Below are 22,362 nucleotides of genomic sequence, written 5' to 3'. Positions count from 1 at the left end.
GGAATAACTTCCTTGGTATTAGAAAGAGCTGTGCAGGATGAAAGCTGTAGAGGAAGACAAGAGATTGGAATAAATCCAGAAAATAATTGAGGACATATGGTGGCACTGATACTCTGAGATGAAGGGGACGGCACAAAAGAGGAATTTGTAACGGGCCGCATCAAACGACTCAGAGGACTGATGATCCGAAACAAAACACGCAATCATTGTGTTATCTGTACTGCTGGTACAACATTGGAACTCACAAGTGATTCCTTCCGCAGATTTCAAGCGAGTTTTTTACAATCACTTTCCGCAATGATCGACGGTCCCTATTTGTTCAAAAATGGTTCAAATGGCTCTGAGCACTATGGGACTTAACGTCTGTGGTCATCAGTCCCCTACAATTTAGAACTATTTAAACCTAACTAACCTAAGGACGTCACACACATCCGTGCCTGAGGCAGGATTCGAACCTGCGACCGTAGCGGTCGCGCGGTTCCAGACTGGTAGCGCCTAGAACCGCTCGGCCACAGTGCCGGCCATTAACTACAGGTTTCACCGTACCGTTCTAACGGACACGTTCTTTGCACGTGCTACACTGATTTCCATGGCTATTTCACGGGATGTGGTTTGCTCTTAGCCGTGACAACTCTACAGAAACGACGCTGCTGTCGCTCGTTAACTGTAGGCCGTCGGCGACTGCATCGTCCGCGGTGAGAGGTAATGCCTTAAATTATGTATTCTCACTCTCTTGACACTGTGGATCTAGGAATATTGAATTCTTTAACGATTTCCGAAACAGAATGTCCCATGCGTCGAGCTCCAATACCATTCCGCTTTCAACGCCTGTAAATTCCGGTAGTACGGCCATTATCACGTCAGACATCTTTTCACGAGAATCACCTGAGTACAAATGACAACTCCGCCAATGAACTGCCCTTTTATACATTGTGTACGCGATTTACCGCCGTGTGTATGTGTGCATATCGCTATCCCATGACTTTTCTGTCACCTCAGTGCACATACGGATGTCCGGGTACTTTTGATCGGCTATAGTACAGTGTCAAGGAAACAAAAGAAAAATTCGGAGTAGGTATTAAAATCCATGGAGAAGAAATAAAAACTTTGAGGTTCGCCAATGACATTGTAATTCTGTCAGACAGAGCAAAGGACTTGGAAGAGCAATTGAAAGGAATGGACAGTGTCTTGAAAGGAGGGTATAAGATGAACATCAACAAAATCAAAAGGAGGATAATGGAATGTAGTCGAATTAAGTCGGGTGATGCTGAGGGAATTAGCTTAGTAAATGAGATCCTTAAAGTAGTAAAGGAGTTTTGCTATTTGGGGAGAAAAATAACTGAGGATGGTCGAAGTAGAGAGGATATAAAATGTAGACTGGCAATGGCAAGGAAAGCGTTTCTGAAGAAGAGAAATTTGTTAGCACCGAGTATAGATTTAAGTGTCAGGAAGTCGTTTCTGAAAGTATTTGTATGGAGTGTAGTCATGTATGGAAGTGATACGTGGACAATAAATAGTTTGGACAAGAAGAGAATAGAAGCTTTCGAAATTTGGTGCTACAGAAGAATGCTGAAGATTAGATGGGTAGACCACATAACTAATGAGGAGTTATTGAATAGAATTGGGGAGAAGAGGAGTTTGTGGCACAACTTGACAAGAAGAAGGGACTGGTTGGTAGGACATGTTCTGAGGCATCAAGGGATCACAAATTTAGTATTGGAGGGCAGCGTGGAGGGTAAAAATCTTAGAGGGAGGCCAAGAGATGAATGTACTAAGCAGATTCAGAAGGATGTAGGTTGTCGTAAGTACTGGGAAATGAAGAAACTTGCACAGGATAGGGTAGCAAGGAGAGCTGCATCAAACCAGTCTCAGGACTGAAGACCACAACAACAAAAAAATTGTACCTTGTGGGACTAGTACCTTTTGGAAGAAAGAGTATTGCGGAGAAATAGCTTAGCCACTGCCTGGAGGTTTGTGCTCTGTTTTGAAACTTCATGGTGGTTAAAACAGTATGCCGGATCGTGACCGTAAATGTAAAGTTCCGTTCGAGCTCCGGTGCGGCGCTTTGTTTCAATCTGGCAGGAAGTTTCAAAGCAGCACACACTCCGCTGCAGAGTGAAAGATTTATTCTGAAATAATCCTTAATACCGTAGAAGTCTACCATTAGTCTTCAGGGCACCTGTGATAAAAAAAATTACCATCGTCTGACAAAATAGTTTTGCAAGCACATTCTGGCAAATGATGCGACACTGCAGCCGCCTTTGCTTACTCTGACCTCCAATCGAGTTGACGGCGGAGTGACTAGCGGGCACGCGGCCAAATGGTCGCACTGGCGGTCGATGCGGTGTCGCGACACGCCATATCCAATTGTCGATAATTGAAACGTAGCTGCGGCAATTGGCCTGGCCGTGAGCGCCTTGTGTGAAGCAAATTGGTATAATCGTTCCGTTCAGCCAGGCTGCAGTGCGGAGGTCTCTGAACTCCCCTCTGGCCTCGAGGCCGTCTGAATTCTGCCGTATTCCATCAGAGGCGAGGAAGTGCATGAGTTCGTAGTGTTTTTGTTTTGCACGTCGGTATTCCGGTTGCTATGGGTTTATTTATCGATTGTCACTTTTCATTTGTAGATGTCTGCTGCTATTTGAGTTTTCTTATTGGCCGGCCGCTGGTGGCCGAGCGGTTCTAGGCGCTTCAGTCTGGAAACACGCTACCGCTACGGTCGCAGGTTCGAATCCTGCCTCGGGCATGGATGTGTGTGATGTCCTTAGGTTAGTTAGGTTTTAAGTAGTTTAAGTTCTATGGGACTGATGACCTGAGATGTTAAGTCCCAAAGTGCTCAGAGCCATTTGAACCATTTTTCTTATTGCCATTTTGTCGTGTGGAGATGTTGATTGAGCTGTGGATGCTATAAAATGAAGTGCCATGTGGAGAGATCGGAACATTTCCGACATATTCTTCTGTAATAGTTCAGTAGAGGGGTGACAGCAGCGGATGCAGCCAGAAACGTTTGCACCGTTAATGGGGATAATGCCACTGGAAAGAGCACTACAGGAACTTGGTTTTCTCGTTTGAAAGAGGATCGTTTTGACATTAGTGACTCTCCAAGTTCAGGATGACTTTCGGGATTTGATAAAAATCGTTTAAACGCATTAATCGACAATGACTCAGGTCAGTGTACTCGAGAACTGGAAAATTTGATGAACTGAGATCACTCCACCTTCGTGCGACATTTGCATGCAATGGGGAAGATTGAAAAATCGGGTATATGGGTACCGCGTGCTCTATGCCAAAATCACAAAAACCAACGGGTGGCCGTATGTGCATCTCTGCTTGCTCGTCATCAGTTGGCTCTTGAAAACTTCGACCATTCCTATCGTGTTTCGTTACTAGTGATGAGATCTTTCTTTCTTTCTTTCTTTCTTTTCCTTGTGCCTTTGTCCCCCAATGACACAGGGTCGGGAAAAAAATGGTTCAAATGGCTCTGAGTACTATGGGACTTAACTTCTGAGGTCATCAGTCCCCTAGAACTTAGAACTACTTAAACCTAACAAACCTAAGGACATCACACACATCCATGCCCGAGGCAGGATTCGAACCTGCGACTGTAGCGGTAGCGCAGTTCCAGACTGCAGCGCCTAGAACCGCTCGGCCACCCCGGCCGGCCCAGGTTCGGCAAGGGTAATAGGATTTGGCAAGGTTAATTTAAGGGATGACCACATGCCCTTCCTGCCGCCACCCCGTACCCCCTGGGATGGAATTAGTGTACCCCATCTGTCTGTGTCTCGTGAACTAGTGGAATAGTGCGAATGTGTTCAGATGTCTGCGAGCCGTGTAACTGAAGCGGGACGTGGGGACCAGCCCGGTATTCACCTAGTGGGAAGTGGAAAACCGCCTAAAAACCACATCCAGGCTGGTTGGCACACCGGCCTCCGTCGTTAAGCCGCCGGGCGGATTCGACCCGGGGCCGGCGCGCCTACCGGAGTCCAGGAAGCAGCGCATTAGGGCTCTCGGCTAACCTGGCGGGTCCGTTGCTGGTAATGAGATATGGTGTATTTATACTAACGTAAGGAAAAGAAAGGGATTGTTGTGATCAAACAAAGCAGCAACTCCCCCTGCAAAGACCTGCTAGCATCCGTGATTAATGTTATGCATCTGATGTAACGCCACGGTATGGTGTACTAAGAATTGCATCTCCGAGGTGTAACCGTCACTAATGACATTTACCGTCAACAACTACCTTGCAGACACAATCCGAGAACAACGACCAGGAAGATTGTGTGAACTAATGGTACTTCACCAAAACGCCCGCATGCATTCTGCTAGAGTGACAAAGATCGCTGTACAGGAATTGAGTCTGGAAGTCATTACGCATCCATTTATTCACCTGATCTTCCGCCGTTTCCCGCTCTCTACCGAACAACCTTGAAGAAACTTCCTTTATGGATGAAAATGCGCTCCGAACATGGTTCGATGAGTACTTCGCCTCAAAACCACGTAATTTCTACAGTTGCGGAATCGAAAAGTTACCCTTATGTTGGCCGACTTTGTGAATAGTGAAGGAGAATATATTATAGATGATTAAGGTCTCTGTTACGTATATCTCTTGTGTTCATTGAACTTATGGGAAAACGTTAGAAACTTATGCACCAACCTAATAATCAAATGGAAAGATTCCAGTTAAATTACATCCTGATAATGAGATTCCGAAGTCAGATGCTGGATTCAAGGCGTACCGAGGAGCAGATATAGTGTCAGCAAATAGGAAGGGTAGGAAGCTGAAGCTGAAAAGAATCGTCAGGAAGAATCAGTATGTGAGTTTGATATTGAAATACTGAGTAATTCTGACGTGCGTTTGAAATTAACTGAGGCTGCAGATACTGCGTTATGGAACAGCAGATAGTTCAATTGAAGAGAAGGGGATGTCTCTCTAAAACGGGAATCTCGGATGGTGGACAAACTAATAGAAGTTCAAGAAAGGTAGCTGCGGAGAAACCTTTAATAAAGAAAGAAGTACCTGAACTGACTGGCAAGAGAAGAAAATGCAACAAGAGAAGAAAATGCAGCAAGAGAAGAAAATGCAACAATGTTCAAGAAAAGAAAGGTATACGACTGTATACCTTGGAAATTAAACCAATTGGTAGTGTAGGGACTAAGGCAAAGTGGCTGCAGAAAATCGAAAAGGAAATGGTCGTCGGATGGACAGATTCAGCTTACGAATAAGTCAAAACAATTTTTTTGTGAAATTAAAAACAAATTAGCAAAAATTAAGAATGCATAGTAGTTTCGCTGTTCAATGCAAAGGAATGAGAGTGAGTGAGAGAGAGAGAGAGAGAGAGAGAGAGAGAGAGAGAGAGAATTTCGGCACTGACTTTCGACGTTAAATTGACAGGCACATGACAAGAATCCAGGGAACTTGTGTCTAATCTTCACTCTGGTCTTCCCGACGTATATTTCTTATATTTGAACATTTTTCTCACGATAGCATTGTTTGTGATTTCATTTTCCGCATTGGAATCTAACCTGAATTCAGAGTATCAAATGTATTTATCATAAAGAAAATTCTGCAAGGAAACTTTAAGAATGTTCGTTCACCCCGAGAGACATCCTACGTGCTATATTCTTGTACACCTATTCCACCAATGAACAGAAAGCCATGAGAGTATCGGTGTATCCAGCCTATCTATTTCTTGGATGGCTGTCCCCTGCTGCAGTCGTTCATGAAGGCAATGCCAGACTATAGCCCTGGTTCCAAATAAATGAGAGTGGTCTGAGAGACATTTCACGTTGATTACTTTTAAGTCAACATCAAGTTAACTCATACTTTCTCAACAAACATAAATTTTTGCTTACATGAATGTGCTTAAGTCCGTGTGTGGATCTGATTGTATATTCATATTTATGTCACCATACACGTTTCTTTTCATTGATGTAAAACATCGTCAGTGGTGGTACTTCCAGTCAGATTTTTTCACATATGAGGAAGCGTCTTTTGCTGACACGCTTTTTAGGAGTTCCTTCGTTTGGTGCCGATGTTTGTAACCTGGTCTTGCGTTGGGTTGTAGCACTGCACATTTTCTGGAGTGGAATACGACGCGTTATAGTAACACCGGTATGTTGTTGATGTTCGTGGCTAAAGAGCTGTCACTGTAACATGACAGCAGACTGAGGGCGGAAACAAACAAGTACTTACTTCCTGGTATGAGAGAAAATCGGACAAAAAATTCCAATTTTTTGAAGAAAAAATGTCAATATTTTATGAAATGACTTGTCTAAAACTAAGAAATAAAACATATTAGAGAAAAATTTGACAAGCCTTTGAATAATACTCAAAATCATATACAGCAATTGAGATTGCACGGTCTACGTAATCCACCGGACCTATGTGCCCCAGTTGTCTTCAAAATTCTAAGATTCTAAGGAGGAGAGACTCTCAGTAGCTCGGTACGGGCTTTTGTTGAAGTTTCGAGAACATACCTTCACCGAGGAGCCAAACAGTATATTGCTCCCTCCTACGTATATCTCGAGAAGAGACCATGAGGATAAAATCAGAGAGATTAGAGCCCACACAGAGGCATACCGACAATCCTTCTTTCCACGAACAATACGAGACTGGAATAGAAGGGAGAACCGATAGAGGTACTCAAGGTACCCTCCGCCACACACCGTCAGGTGGCTTGCGGAGTATGGATGTAGATGTAGATGTAGAAATATTAACGGGATCTCGTTTGCTGTGTGCAACATGCGGCATCATTCAAAAGTGCCTCATTTGTTTCTCTAATCTATTTTTTACTGTATACTACTCATTTTGCAAAACGTAAGGTCATTGTTTCTTTTCAAAATATTTTCTATAAATTTTTTACTGGCACTTAAATATTACATCAATGTAACTTTTCATGGGCAAAATGAAGTACTGGACACTTCAGCAGCTGTTCGTGAAATATTTTAGTTTTCCCTGAGATCATTAATTAAATTTTTCTTAAATTTTTCTCAATTAACGTGTTTACTTCGAAGCATTGAAACCCTTTTTTTTACTTGCACAGACGAAATTTAAATACCTCCAATAATGGTAAATAAACAACAGATCTTATGACCTCACTAATGAAGACACACACACAAATTTTATTCGCCTTGATAAAATAAGAATACGGTATAATTAATATTTCTGTCGTTTCCATACTGAATTTTCTCGCTAATGGAGAATGTTTAGTGTTTTGAAACTGAATTTTGGTGCTGCTGCGTAGTGTGTACTGTTTTGAAACTCCCTGGCAGATGAAACTCTAAGCTGGGCTGTTACCCGAAGCCGGCACTTTGAGTTTCCCTGGCAGGTCCACTGGTGAATAAGCTATCCCGCACAACTCACAGCATCACTTCCCCCAGCACATCTCTCCTACTTTCAAAACTCAAAGATATTCTCCTGCGTACTTGGCGGGACTAGCACTCCTACTGCAGAGAAATGACTCAGCCACAGCAAGATACGCAGTTCCTTAATTCTAATCTGCTAGGAAGCTACGTTCACATTACTGATACGTTAATGACTGCCTTCTCTGGCCAATAACAAAGTAACGTAAATTTCAGGGCAATGATCAGGGTTACTGGGTTTCATATTTGCACAATATTTTTGTAAATATGTATCTGTTTTCTTCAGGTGCGCTGTCAGTAACGACAGATGAGCTATCTGCATACCACCAATGAAATATAGAATGGATGTTGAATTTTTGCAGTACTCTGTTAATTTCAATAAGGCTTTGAAGACTTGCAATCAAATAAAGCAGACGAGTTAAATAAAATTCGTTCGGAATTTCTGAGACCATTGGTGGAAGTGGCAAGCAAGCTACTGTTCTGTTTGGTGCGTAGTGTCTTTGAGACTGATGACGGAAAAATATTACCGACACCATCCTGAGGACAAAAAGAACAAATAAGTGCGAGAGCCATCGCATAATTAGCTTAGCGGCTCACGAATCCAAGCTGCTGAAAAGAATAGCATACATAAAAATGGAAAAAACTGAGGATCTGTTAGTTGACAATAAGTTTCGCTTTCGGACAGGTAAAGGTACAAGAGAGGCCGTTCTGACGCTGCGATTTATAATGGAAACAAGACCTAATAACACATGACGGACCAACCAAGGAGGACACGAAAAGCAGAGTAGCATAGGCAAATAGCGCAATCCAGATCCCCAAAAGTCTATTATTATCATACGTAGGCCTTAATTTGAGGAAGAAATGTCTGAGAATGTACGTTTGGAGTACACCATAGCGGTAATGAATCATGATCTGAAGGAAAATCTGAAAAGAAGAAAATAGAAGCGTTTCAGATGTGCTGCTGCAAAAGCATGTTGAAAATTATATGGACTGATAAGGAATGAGGAGAAGAAAGGAACATACGGAAAACACTGCAAGACGGACAGGATGTTCGAACAAGTGTTATACTACAGCGGATGACTTCCATGATAAGTTAGAGAGTTGCACCTTGACGGTAGAGCACCAAGATGCATGTCATGATAGTTTTTGGTCGGTCTGTCAGTCAAGTGACCAATGTTAGAATCACACGAAAAACTGCTGACAAGAGATCACCATAAGCGCTTACTCAATTTTAAACAGTTTTTGTCGATGACAGATATGAGGGTGCGTTGTGTGCAGAATTTGTAAATATTTCGAATCGTACATTTTTAAGTGATGTATAACATACTAAAGCTATTCGGAAGACAATGTTAATTTTATGCCAAGCAAAATCCTGTATTTTTTTAAAACTAGCTATAGAACGTGACGGTAAAGCCATACTTCGTCGGTCAAGTACCAACCTGTACCTTGAAACAGAAGGAGGTCTTTTAACAAGAAACGCGCTATATTTGCAAATTAAATAAATTTAGTTAATTTCTTAACAATTTTACTTGTCTTGAAAAATGGAAATGTGTGTTAGTTACCAATGGCTTATGTTTCAGAATGTATCTAGCTTTTAACTGGTTGTTGATAACACTTCTGTTTAATTTGGTTTCACTTACTGATTATTGGTCTGTAACAAAGTTAAAAATGTAGCAGACACATGACCAAATAAATTATTTACAAGATTTTCTCGACAGCAACGCTTTTGAATTTCAATCAAATATTTCTTTCTAGACGCATGACCACGTTGTACTTTGGATAAACCTTATTTTTCCGGGGTAATTTTTATAATTTCTGAAAAATAATGCAGCACGTAAAAAGCGAATGCCACCATTTAAAACCAGAACAATAAAATATATTAAAATTCTGTTGCAGGGATGGTTAGAGGCGGAATTTTGAAAACCCTAACCTACAAGAGGAACCTGTAGAGGGTAAGAATTCGTACGGGAAGACAGAGACTGGAATGTTCCCGACAAATAATTAAGGACGTAGTGTGAAAATGCCACTCTCAGATAAAGAGGATGTCACAAGAGAGGAATTCGTGGCAGGCCGCGTAGAACCCAAAAACAAAATTCCACTTTTCCTTAGACCTCGATGTCGTATGAATAATCTGCTTCTCAAGTATTCTCTTGTAAGTTTCAAATGTTCTCTCTTACTAAACAAAGTTGTACAGCAATTAAGACAGTCAACTCGTAATTGAGAGAGAAGCTCAGATATAGGTGTTCCATGGTTTCCGTAAAATTTTTAAAAAGAGCGCGCGGACAGTTTCTTTGAAATGGCCATGGCAGAATCGCTGACTGGTCTTTGGCATACCACAGCTTGGGCTTCGTCCCTCTTCCTCTTCCGTTGAAGGTGGTACTGTCGTTTCACTATTCCTAATGTTTTTGTTACAGGAAACATTGAGAAGCGTCGTAGTCCTTTGCCGAATCGCTAAAATCATGAAAACAGGGAGGTGGCGGTAGTGCAAATCTTCGTCGCACAGTTATCATGTGCAATAGAAGGCATAAAGGACATAGATGACATTACAAACTTTAAAAGTTGCTGTATGGACAATGACGAAGCAGAAGTACGACATAGTCTCGTTGAAGGACGCATGTCGGCATTTTCATAAACCTGATTTAGGTAAATCACAGCAAATCTAAACATATTAATTCTTACAGTGCCTTACAGTCAAAACCGACTGCGAGCTAGAACAGCTATCGGTTTTTGCAAGACAATTTGCGTCTTGCCTCTAACAGATTCGAAGAGGCAATGCCAGTCTTTGCGTTGCGGAAAACAATTGAACTGACTAAGAATGTGATGTGGTCAGTCAAAGCATACAGTTGGCTGAAAAGTAGTCAATAAGAGGGCAAGATGCAAAGCTATCAGTCTGGCAGTGAAAGAATATACTTTATAGGTTAAAAATACATGGAGTTTTCGGCATAGTTCACTTTAAGGTGCAAAGTTTTTACTTGAGTTGATTCCATTCCGAAGTGCGATAGTGGATTGCTAGGAAAACACTCGTCTACAGAAGACACATCAAATTATTTGAGTAAAAATATTGCGAGAGTGGGCAGAATTTAAAGGATGGAAGCTTATGGTAAATATCCCAAGAATTATTATGCCCAATCGCTCGTTGTTCCAAGTACTGACTTTTTAGGGAACAAAACACGTCGCATTACATGAGTAAACTAGTGCGGTACATTTTAATGATGACATAATTAATGAACTGTGCAAAATCATCTCTTACGTTAATAGCACCGTATACCATCAAAAGATATTTGTTAGAAATTCATGTATCATTTAGTGAATTTTCTTACCTGGAATGGGTGGAACAGGATCAACCTTCATCGGCAGCATATATTCGTATTTAATTCCCGGGTTTGGTTCTTGATAGATGATCTGTGAACAAATAATGCATCATTTATAATACCAGTTTTCGTGCAAATTTTTCTGCATGATAATATTTCGACAAATATGAGTTTTCATGTAAATGCAAACAAAATAACTGTTTTGGATTTGTCGGAGAAGATTATAAGGCAGCGAACTCTCGTAGGAGCGTTTAGAAAAAGAAGAATAGTTTGTGCGTCATTTGTTACGCCGTTCCCAATGGTGCTGAACCTAAATTTATGAGTGTTGGAAATGAGGAAGAACAAATTTGAAATAGCTAGACGACATCAAAAGAGGACTATAATGTCATAATGTCATTACACGGCTAGCTATTTAGAAGGATCATGTGTTAGAGAATCATCTGAGAGCTCAAATTAGGGCTGAAGAACAAGATACTGGATGATGTTGAAAACGATTCCATCCAAATTGAAACTGTCGCTCTGAAACGTAGTGGATGCTACGTTGTATGAAACTCTCCGACAATAAAATTACGTATCGGACTGAAATTCGACCAATGCTCTCTGCTTCTGCTGGCGAAGCTCATTCGAACTGAAGAGTTGATGTGTCAGTCCATCTCCTACTTTTCCAACTTCACGGGAGTTTTGCGTATGGTAAATGAAATTTGATATTGTCAGAATGAAGCGCGCGATGTGTTTGAAACACAGATTCTCATTCACAAATGTCTTGATCGCATTTGGTAAATTTATGACGGTTAATTGACGTCGACTAATGAGACGTGATAAAAAACCAGCTTTCGCGTCCTTTTCTTTTTTTTACAGCGCTGGTGAAGGACCTCTTGCAACAATAGAGTATTTGGCGACTGGACTTGCTTGCCCGTTATCTTGACTTAAACCCCATCGAGCAGGTGTGGGATGCGTTGGGGAGAGGTGTTGAAGCACGCCAACATTCACCAAAGACCACGCAGCAGCTGTCAACCGAGCTGGTGGACGAATGGAAAGCCCTACTACCCCAATAACTGCTTAACATGCTTGTAGCCAGCCAGCATGGGAGCACGTTGCAGAGCACGCTTCACAGTCTTTAGTGATGGAATGCCGTATTAAAAACCATGTCATGCTCTTTGTAATGTCCAGGGGACCTTCAAAAATCGAGGTGACCCCAGTGTAATTAACAAATGTAACTATATGGTTTTCGAAACCTTTCCAAGGCTCTATCATCTATGATGTATATACGCAAACTGAAGTGACCCATGAAAATTTTTACCAAGGCCGGCATTCGAACCCGATTCTCCTGCTGACTAGCAGATGCACTAGTCACTACGCCACAGTGGTTTTGCACAACTGCACGGACTACCCTAGAGGGAATAGCAACTGGGCTGAGGCGTGAGTAGGAATGTGGAGATTAGATCAGATTAGATTAATTATTGATTCCATAGACCCACAAAAGAGGGGATCCTCCTGGGTGTGGAACATGTCAGATAAACACATTACAAAAATCTGATTAGAAAAACTTGAGTTTCATTAATTTTAATGATCTTCAGTCAATAAACAGTAAAATTATGTACATAAATTAAAATTAAACTTCTAATATTTACAGGCTTAATACTTACATATGCTTTCATTAAATCCATCATTCACACAGTAGCTAGTTACTTGGCTATTACAACCAAGTGTTGTTAAAAATTAAAGTAAATTATTCATTTCAATGATCCTCAGCTAAGAACAGTCAAATTATGTACAAGATTTAAAATTAAACTTCCACTATTTACAGACTTAATACTTACATCTGCTTTCCATACATCCATCATTCACACAGTAGGTAGTTACTTGGCTGTTACAACCAAGTATTGTCATTAATTAAAGTATAATAAATATTCAGTAAAAGGGTCTACTGCACTTGTTGAGAAATTCATGGAGGAAATAGAAGGAGTTGGTCACCAAAAATTCTTTTCAATTACGTTTAAATTGTGCCTTGTCTGAAACTAAAGTCTTAATGGTTGCTGGTAACTTATTGAAAATATGCGTTGCTGAAGACTGGACTCCTTTCTGGGCAAGTGTAACTGATTTTAAATATTTACGTACATTGTTCTGATTCCTAGTATTCATACTGTGTACTAAGCAGTTAGTTGGAAAAAGAGATCTATTATTTACAACAAACTTCATTAGTATGCCCAATTCTTTGAACAGGTTTTCGACATGATGTTCTTGGATTTACACTGCACACTACTCATATGCTTCAGTACTATAAAAAAAATTTCTCAGTTTGTGGAGTTACCCGAAAATATGATATCATATAACATAGTGGAGTGAAAATAAGCAAAATATGCCAATTTTGTTATATTTATATCTCCTATGTCTGACATCATTCGCACAGGCTTGTTTAGGTGCTTTAGCAGTTTGTTAGTATGTGTGGATTGAGGAGGGAGGTGTGTTAAGGTCGTCTGTGCAGTTGCGGAAAGCCAGTGTGCCAGGGTGGCGTAGTGGTTAGCGCATATGCCTAGTCATCGCGAGATCCAGTTTCGAATCCAAGCTTTACTAAAAATTTTCATTTTGTCGCTTCAGTCTACATATATCGGGTGATCAAAAAGTCATTATAAATTTGAAAACTTAATAAACCACGGAATAACGTAGATAGAGAGGTAAAAATTGACACACATGCTTGGAATGACATGGGGTTTTATTAGAACCGAAATGCAGGATGGCGCTCCACCCCATATCGCTAGACGCGTCGAAGATCTCTTGTGCGCGTCGTTTGGTGATGATCGTGTGCTCAGCCGCCACTTTCGTCATGCTTGGCCTCCCAGGTCCCTAGGGTCCCCAGACCTCAGTCCGTGCGATGATTGGCTTTGGGGTTACCTGAAGTCGCAAGTGTATCGTGATCGACCGACATGCCTAAGGATACTGAAAGACAACATCCGACCCGAAGCCAATGCCTCACCATAGCTCCGGACATGCTTTACAGTGCTGTTCACAACATTATTCCTCGACTACAGCTACTGTTGAGAAATGATAGTGGACATATTGAGCATTTCCTGTAAAGAACATCATCTTTGCTTTATCTTACTTTGTTATGCTAATTATTGCTATTCTGATCAGGTGAAGCGCCATCTCTCGGACATTTTTTGAACTTTTGCATTTTTTTAGTTCTAATGAAACCCCATGTCATTCCAAGCATGTGTGTCAATTTTTACCTCTCTATCTACATTATTCAGTGATTTGTTCAGTTTTCCAATTTACACTGACTTTTTGATCACCCGGTATATAGTGTAATTATTGTATTTGGAAAAAGTGTCATTTTTGTTCGTCTCAATGTGTATTTCTTTCAGTTACTTTCTGTACTATACTGTAGCAGTTCTTTTTATGTACGTTCCAAGTTCCATCGAGCTATGTTACTGGGCAGTGACACATCACGCGCAGGTCTCTTTCGTCCTCAAGTTTTGCGCACCTATTTACGTGACGAAAAGCGGTTTTCGAACAGTTCGTGCCAGACTAGCTGTTCATGTCCGTGAGACGGGTGCAATCCGCAGTCCGGAAACAGGTTGCAGCCGAGCTGTGGTGTAAGCACTTTACGCCGAGCCGACCGGCTACAGGCAAGCCGTCCAGCTCTTCGCGGACGCCGACGCTCCGCTGACGGCGGGGCATAAGTCTGCCTAACGACCCGGAAAAAAGCACCGCGGGCGCGCCTGTGGCGGACGTCCAAACAGCGGAGCGACAGCGGCGCCTGCGCCTGCCCCGGCTCGTCTGTGCGCCTTTGTGGACGCCCTTTTTGCCGCAGCCTCTTGCCTGTGTGGTAGGGAGGAGGCGCTGGGGAAAGGAGGGGAGCGGGGAAAATCACAGCAGCTCGGCTCCTCTCTCACTGAAAAGCCTCATAAGGTTTACTGCGCCATTTGGTTGACTTTTACGACCGTTCTCTTCCATTCGCTGAGTGCTGAAGACGGAACAATGGGTGCAACTGAACCCACGGATACATACATACGAAAACCGAAAGGTAACAGAATACTGACAATATTTCTGTGTTGCCTCTTTCTTTTTTTCTTTAATGTTATGGTGGCAGACTGATCTACTTCGAAGCTTGAGGTCTATGCTAGGTTGGAAGGTGCGAATTTGGTTGTGAGCAGCGGAAACCAACGAATTAGATTACTAAAATCTTAGATGTACTGCCGTACTGGTATGTACCGTAGCCCGAAGTCAAGGCTAGAAAAAAAAAAAAGAAAAATAGTTGTAGTTTGGTCTTGGGTTGGCAGAGCGGTATCGAAAGCTGCAGTTAATCTGAACACATAAAGCCCCATTCTTATCCGTCATCTATCAAAGATCATTGGAACGGCGGAAAGTTCCATGGGACTGGAAGAAGGCCCAGGTCGTAGCAATCTATATAAAGGGTAGAAAATCGGATGCACATAATTACCGGCCAATTTCACTGACATCGATTTGTTGTAGAATCATGGAACATATTTTGTGTTCAGACATAATGACCTTTCTAGACACTGAGAAGCTCATCTACAGAAACCAGCACGGTTTTAGAAAACAGCGCTCATGCGAGACACAGGTGGCCCTCTTTGTGTGTCATATACAATAGGCTCTAGATACCGGCTCCCAGATTGGTGCCATATTTCTCGACTTTCGAAAGGCGTTCGACTCAGTTCCGCACTGTCGCTTGCTACAAAAAGTGCGCGCTTACGGTCTATCCAATGACATATGCGGTTGGATAGAAAGTTTGCTAACAGACACGGAGCAGTATGTCGTTCTGAACGGGGTAACTTCAACAGAAACAAGAGTAACTTCAGGTGTGCCCCAGGGCAGCGTAATAGGTCCTCTGCTTTTTACGGTTTACATAAACGATCTGGTTGATGGTATTGACAGCGGCCTTAGACTGTTTGCCGATGATGCTGTAGTCTATAGGAAAGTAGTATCACACGAAAGTAGTGAACAGATCAATGAGGATTTGCAGAAAATAAATGCGTGGTGTAATGACTGGCAGTTATCTCTCAGTATTAGTAAGTGTAACCTACTGGGTATAACAAGGCAAAAATCCCCATTAATGTATGAGTACAAAATAAATGATCAGTCTTTGGAAGCGGTAACATCCGTCAAGTGTCTGGGTGTGACGATTCGAAATGCTCTCAAATGGAGTGATCAAATTGCACAAGTAACGGGTAAGGCGAGCTCTAGATTGCGGTTTATTGGTAGAACCTGAAGCGATGCAGTCCTTCAACAAAGGGAATAGCTTACAATACGTTAGTTCGTCCAGTCTTAGAGTATTGTTCGTCTACATGGGACCCTTACCAGTTGGGTCTGATTCAAGAGATTGAGAAGGTCCAAAGAAGAGCGGCAAGATTCGTGACTGGTACATTTAGCCTTCGCGAGGGCGTTACAAATCTCTTAGAAAGTTTGAAGTGGGACACACTTGCAGATGGACGACGCGCTAAACAGAAGGGGCTGCTCACTAAATTCCGAAATCCAATCTTCACCGAGGATGTAGAGCATATATTATTACCACCAACTTTCAAATCGCGTAATAATCATCACTCAAAGACAAGGGAAATAAGAGCTCGTACTGAGTCGTTCAGACAGTCGTTTTTCCCTCGTGCGATCCGCGAGTGGAACAGAGGGGGGGAATATGACTTTGGCGCAAATTGTGCCCTTGTGCCCTCCGCCACACACCGCTTGGTGGCTAGCGCAGTATATATGTATATGTTGAACACTCTACCACATATCATTTCACGTCTCTTCGAATTGGTTAATTTACACCATCGGTCAAATGCAGAGCCTGTGTTGTTCAGGAGTACGATGCAATGTTCCTTCGAACACGCATGCATGTTCCAAGGAACAGGCATTGCTGCGACTGCAGCTGTTACGAACATGGACAACCATCAGTTGCATAACTGAATGACAACAACGAAAATTAGTTGCATAACTGAATGACAACAATGAAAATTTGTGCTGGATCACGACTCGAATCCGCATTTCCCGCTCATCGCGAGCGGTCGCCTTCCATTGGGCTATCCGAGTGCGACTCATGTACAGACCCCAAACTTCCATATGCCGTAAACCATGTGCTATAACGTGCACTCGTACATCCACTACGTACATTCCTGTACAGGGGAGACATTTTAATTGAAAATCGCATGTAAGTTCGAAGGAACGTTGCATCGTGCTTCTGAACAACACAGGCACTTTAATACCGTATTATCCGTCGACACCAGGCAAGCGACTTTCAATTAAAATGTCTCTCCGTATGGGAACATACATATGTCCGAGTGCAGGCTGAAGACCTTTGGTTGACGACATACGGAACATTGAGTCTGGCCATGGAGCATCCACATTCGCTACTGTGAGTACATTTCATGTATATTGGCGTGAGTACTGTATTTGTTTACGTCGTGTCTTTGCATATACTGGTTGTTTACGACTTTCAGTCTGATACTGTTCCGCACGCAGGGTCGCCACAAGCTATGGAGGAAAAGATGGTACAGTATACCGCAAACCAGGGTACGGCTTTTGACGGAGCAGAGAAGTAATCTCCTCCCATCCTCTTTACTTTATCCCACGAATATTTCATTCGCTGGTGGTGTGCAGGAAAATTTGTGTGTCTCAGACTTTACCGTCATTAACAATTTTAATCATTTTGTGCTCCACAGTTGTCTTACTAAGACACACCCGTCTATGTTCTAAATGAACAGCTTAAGCTGACACTGAAAGTTCACTAACAGGCTACAAAGAGACCGGTGTCACGACTAAAAATATCTAATCACATTTTAGAATTTTGTATGGCGATTAGATACAGACAAGTTCGGCTTTCCGAAAGTTAAGTGCCCCAGGAATGTAGTTTTGACGTTGCGTTTGCTAATAGAAACAAGGAAAAGCAAGAGACGTTCGCAGGATTTTTAGATCTATAAAAAAATTTCCAACGATGTAAAACGGTGCCCGATGCTGGAAAATCTGAGAAAAACGGTAAAGAGCTGTAAGGAAAGATGGATAGTATAAATATGTACAGGAACAAATAGAGAACAATAAGAATGGAAGACCAAAAAGGGGTGCTCGTATTTAGAAGGGTGTATGACAGGAATGCAGTCTTTCGCTCTCACTGTCCAATGTGTACATCGAAGAAGAAAGTCAGGGTGGAAAGAGAACAATGATAATATGTGCTGATGACATTGGCATCCTCAAGTAAAGAATTATAGGACCTACAGAATGTAAGGTACAGAGATGAATACAGGATGTAGATCTAGGGTGAGACGAGGAGAGACGAAAGTAATGAGGAGTTGCAGAAATGAGTTCAGCGATAAATTTAATATCAAAATTGGTCATCACGAAGTAGCTGAAGTGAAGGACTTTGCTACCTTGGCAGCAAAATAACACCTGACGGACGAAGTGAGGAGCACATAAAAAGTAGACTAGCACAAACACAGAAGGCATTGCTGGCCGAAAGTAATTTACTAGTATCAGAAATAGGTCTTAATTTGAGGACTAGATCTATGAGAATATATTTGTCGAGCAAGGCAGTCTATGGAGTGAATTGTGGACTCTGTAAATCGGAGTAGACCTAAAGTTTTGGGGTGTGATGCTATAGAAGGATATTTAAAATCAGGAGGACTGATAAGATAAGAAATGACGACGTTCTTCGAAGGATCAGTGAGGAAAGGAACACGTGGATGACACGGATGAAGAGAAGGGACAAGATGATAGGAGTTGAGTTAAGACATCAGTTAAAAATTTCGAGATGTCCATTTAGAAGAAAACAGGTTTGGAGTAATAAACATACCTGAAATGCGGCTGTGATGGTTTTTATTAACATTTATCATCGTTAATGATAAGTGCTGAGAATATTGTGCACCACTCGTCGAAAATGAGTGGTTTATTTAGCAGAACATATTCCGGGACTACACAATCCCATTATCAAGTTCTTAATGTTTGTATACCATCAGGCAACGTCGAAAGTAGGAAGCAAGCATGGCAAATTGGCTCCAAAAATTGATAATGGGATAATGCAGCCCCGAAACGTGTTAGCCGGCCGGAGTGGCCGAGCGGTTAAAGGCGCTACAGTCTGGAACCGCACGGCCGCTACGGTCGCAGGTTCGAATCCTGCCTCGGGCATGGATGTGTGTGATGTCCTTAGGTTAGTTAGGTTTAAGTAGCTCTAAGTTCTAGGGGACTTATGACCACAGCAGTTGAGTCCCATAGTGCTCAGAGCCATTTGAACCATTTGTTGTGTTAAACAACTCTCTCATTTTCGAGAACTGTTGAGTAGTGTTCTCGGTGCTGATTCGTGATACAGTTGTACTATGACACTGCAACAGATTAATTACGACAGGCGTTATTAAAATAGCTGCTTAGAATCCTGTAGCAGAAAGAAATAGTCACCACCAGCATTTGGACAACAAGTAATGAAAAGTTGTAGGTCTAACGTTCCTGATCACAAGAACGTACCGAGGAAGACGTGGATGACGTTTCTGTGGGGGCGCATCTGGGGAAATGAATGCGGAAGGGAAAAAGAAACGTGGGGGGCGGGGGTGGGGTCGAAAGAGAAGGAGGAGATAAAATGAAGAAGAAAAAGAAGAAGAAAAAGGGAAGGTTACAAGGACTCTAAACTGGTAAGGGGCTAGAGGTGTGTGAACGAGAATGTCGATGCGATCTGGCTAATTAAGCTATGCTTCGAAATGTGGAGTGGCAGAATAAATTGCTATTGACAACACATGAAACGTGATATTTTATAAAAATGGTTGTAAAAAACTTGAACTTCCAAAATCAACTCCTGTTGGCGTATATTTATTATTTTTTTTAGAGCATTGTTTGATAAGTAGGACTGCTGATGATTTTTGTTGCTAACCGGTTATCTCATTACTCTTGTGTCTGATTTTGGTGCTAACTTTGAATTTAATTTAAAGAAGAAAGTATATATGTGACAGTGTTGAGCAATAGGTCCGTAACCCATACCTTTCCCTGGTACAGAGTAGTTTGTTCCAAGTTTTCGGCAGCTAGGGGGAGCCGGTCTCGTTATGCAAAGTCCGCGAACGCAACGAACCTATCCGACCTTTGGTTGCATATGTAATGACCTCCACGTCGACAATATATCAAACCTAAAGTGATGTCCAAAATGTGTAGTACTTTCTCACACTGTACTTTTACGGTTGTCATCTGCCGGATCTGGATGTTAAGTCCCGACGCCCTTCGTTGCTATTCGTGAGCAGAAGACTACATGCAGCCAAAGGATGCTACGTTTCCTGCCTTCTATGGAATATTCAACGTCGAAATTTCAAGAGTAAATATTTCCATATTACACAACGCTGTCACTAATGTTTCACTTATGTGCGTTATTGTCATATAATCGCACTTCCTTAATAATTCTCTGTATCATTTCTATCTGTTTCGCTAATCCATGTTGGTGAAATCCCAGAGTGAAGAGTAATATCCGGCAACTGGGCAGACTGAGGCTGTTGTAAGAGCTTCTGTTCATGAAAGAACTACACTTCATTTAGAGCCTTCTTCTGAATCTGAAACTTTCCTGACAGATTAAAACTGTATGCCGGACCGAGACTCGAACTCGGGATCTTTGCCTTTCGCGGGCAAGTGCTCTCCCAACTGAGCCACCCAAATACGACTCAAAACCCGTCCTCACAGCTTTAATTCCGCCAGCACCTCGTCTCCTACCTTGCAAACTTCACAAAAGCTCTTTCTTCCAGGAGTGCTAGTTCTGCATGGCTCGCAGAAGAGCTTCCGTGAAGTTTGGAAGATAGGAGACGATGTACTGGTGGAATTAAAGCTGTGAGGACGGGTCGTGAGTCGTGCTTGGGTAGCTCAGTTGGTAGAGCACTTGCCCACGAAAGGCAAAGGTCCCGAGTTCGAGTCTCGGTCCGGCATACAGTTTTAATCTGCCTGGAAAGTTTCATATCAGCGCACGTTCCGCTGTAGAGTGAAAATCTCATTCTACTTCTGAATCTGTCTGACACTTGCCTTCTCCACAACTAATTTTATATGGTCCTATCAATCCGGCTTGATTTAGGTTGTATTTGACGGTTGTGACTGCTTTCACGGATTGTTCGGTGACAGAGTCATCAGTACCGCGTAATTTCCACGCAACAGATTATGGTTGCTAACGCCGACAACTACATCTAGATAGATACTTTGCAATCCACTATACGGCGCATGGCGTGGCGTTGCGTGGCAGTCTTTGGACAAAGACTCGATCTTCTGTAACAGCCTCGCAAATGAAAAGGATATACACTGATCAGCCAAAACATTAAGACCACCATCCACCGCGACGTTCGATGCCGCCTGGAGGTGTTGCGGGCACGTTAACTCGGTAGCAAGAGTATTTAAGCGGAGCAGACACGGACGGGGGATCACCCTGGCGAAAATAGGGCTGAAAATGGGGAAAGCCATAGAGATAAGAGACTTTGACATAGAGCAGATTATTATAGATTATTATTATTAGGTAGAGCTTGTGAACAAGTATCTCGAAAACTGGTCGAATGTTCACATGTTACTCTCGTGAGCATCTACGGAAAGAGACAGAAGGACAGTGAAACTACCACTAGACGCTAGCTGGACTCTTCACAGAACGTGGGGTTCGGATACTTGTCTGCTGTGTAAAGTAGTTTAGATGGTGAACTGCGGCTTCTCTGCCGAAAGAGCACAATGCTGGTGCACGCACAAGTGTTTCGGAGCACACCGTTCACCGAAGTTTGTTGAACATGGAGCTATGCAGCTGACCACCCTTACGTGTTAGCATGTTGACCCACGACATCGTCAATTACGATTTCAGTGGGAACGGGACCATCGGGATTCCACCGTCGGCCAATGGAAACGTGTCGGCTCTTCGGTTGAACCACATTTTTGCTACACTGGGTCGATGGTCGTCTCTACAAACGCCGCCATCGAAGTGAACGGCGGCTCGAAACGTGCAGCACACCACGGACGCATACTGGTGGGAGCAGTGTTATTTATGAGAAATATTCTCCAGCGCTTGCGTGGGACCTGCTGTCGTAATCGAAGACACGCCAACATCTGCGAGCCACCTGTATGTCTTCTTGCTTGACGTTTTCCCCGTCTGCAATGTCATCTTTCAGCAGTGTAATTGTTCGTGTCTAGGTGCGAGATCTGTGGTACAATGGTTTGACGAGCATTATGATGAATTCAACGTTGATGTACCTGCGACCAAATTAGCCTGATGTAAATCGTATGGAATCAATATGGGTCGCTATGGACGCCATCACCATGTACGCAAATCAGCGGCCCGTTATTTACGCGAATTACGTGGCCTGTACGTAGACATATAATGCCACATACCACCACAAACCTACCAACGAACTGTGGGATCCGTGATACGCAGAATCGGTAATGTATTTCGTACCAGAGACGAACAAGAAAGCTATTAAGCACGTGGTCATATTGTTTTGGCTCATAAGAGAAATAAGACAGAACGCCATTTTCGGTACTGTATCAGATATAAGCAACATCAGTAAGAGGTCTCTTTGCAGTATCTAGGAAGATGCAAGATGAAACTGTCACACAATGTCGACCGGAGGATAACAAATTCCATGCAGTGTTTCATTGAAAAAGGGTGTAAATTTGCAACGTATCTACGAAGACACCCACAATACACTACTCTGGTTTTATTAATGAAAGTGGAATGCCTGAAGAGACGCAGTATTTGTAAGAC

The 22,362-nt window shown here is 42.5% G+C and overlaps 1 protein-coding gene and 1 non-coding gene across 2 annotated transcripts in view; one reads left to right on the top strand and one right to left on the bottom strand.

Moving 5' to 3' along the window:
• The window catches only part of LOC124798324 (ADAMTS-like protein 4), a 750,423-nt gene that overhangs the window by 135,780 nt on the left and 592,281 nt on the right, over positions 1–22,362 (bottom strand). Inside the window, exon 4 of the mRNA XM_047261674.1 lies at positions 10,677–10,758. Coding sequence (XP_047117630.1) covers positions 10,677–10,758 — 82 coding nt within the window. The remainder of the gene's footprint in view (positions 1–10,676; positions 10,759–22,362) is intronic.
• On the top strand, positions 20,487–20,561 carry Trnas-cga. The gene has a single exon. It is a non-coding gene; the product is annotated as a tRNA-Ser (tRNA).

Source organism: Schistocerca piceifrons, chromosome 5, assembly GCF_021461385.2.
Source record: "Schistocerca piceifrons isolate TAMUIC-IGC-003096 chromosome 5, iqSchPice1.1, whole genome shotgun sequence".
Lineage (NCBI taxonomy): Eukaryota > Metazoa > Arthropoda > Insecta > Orthoptera > Acrididae > Schistocerca > Schistocerca piceifrons.
The sequence above is the reverse complement of the archived record's forward strand: the minus strand, read 5'-3'. Positions and strand labels throughout refer to the sequence as shown.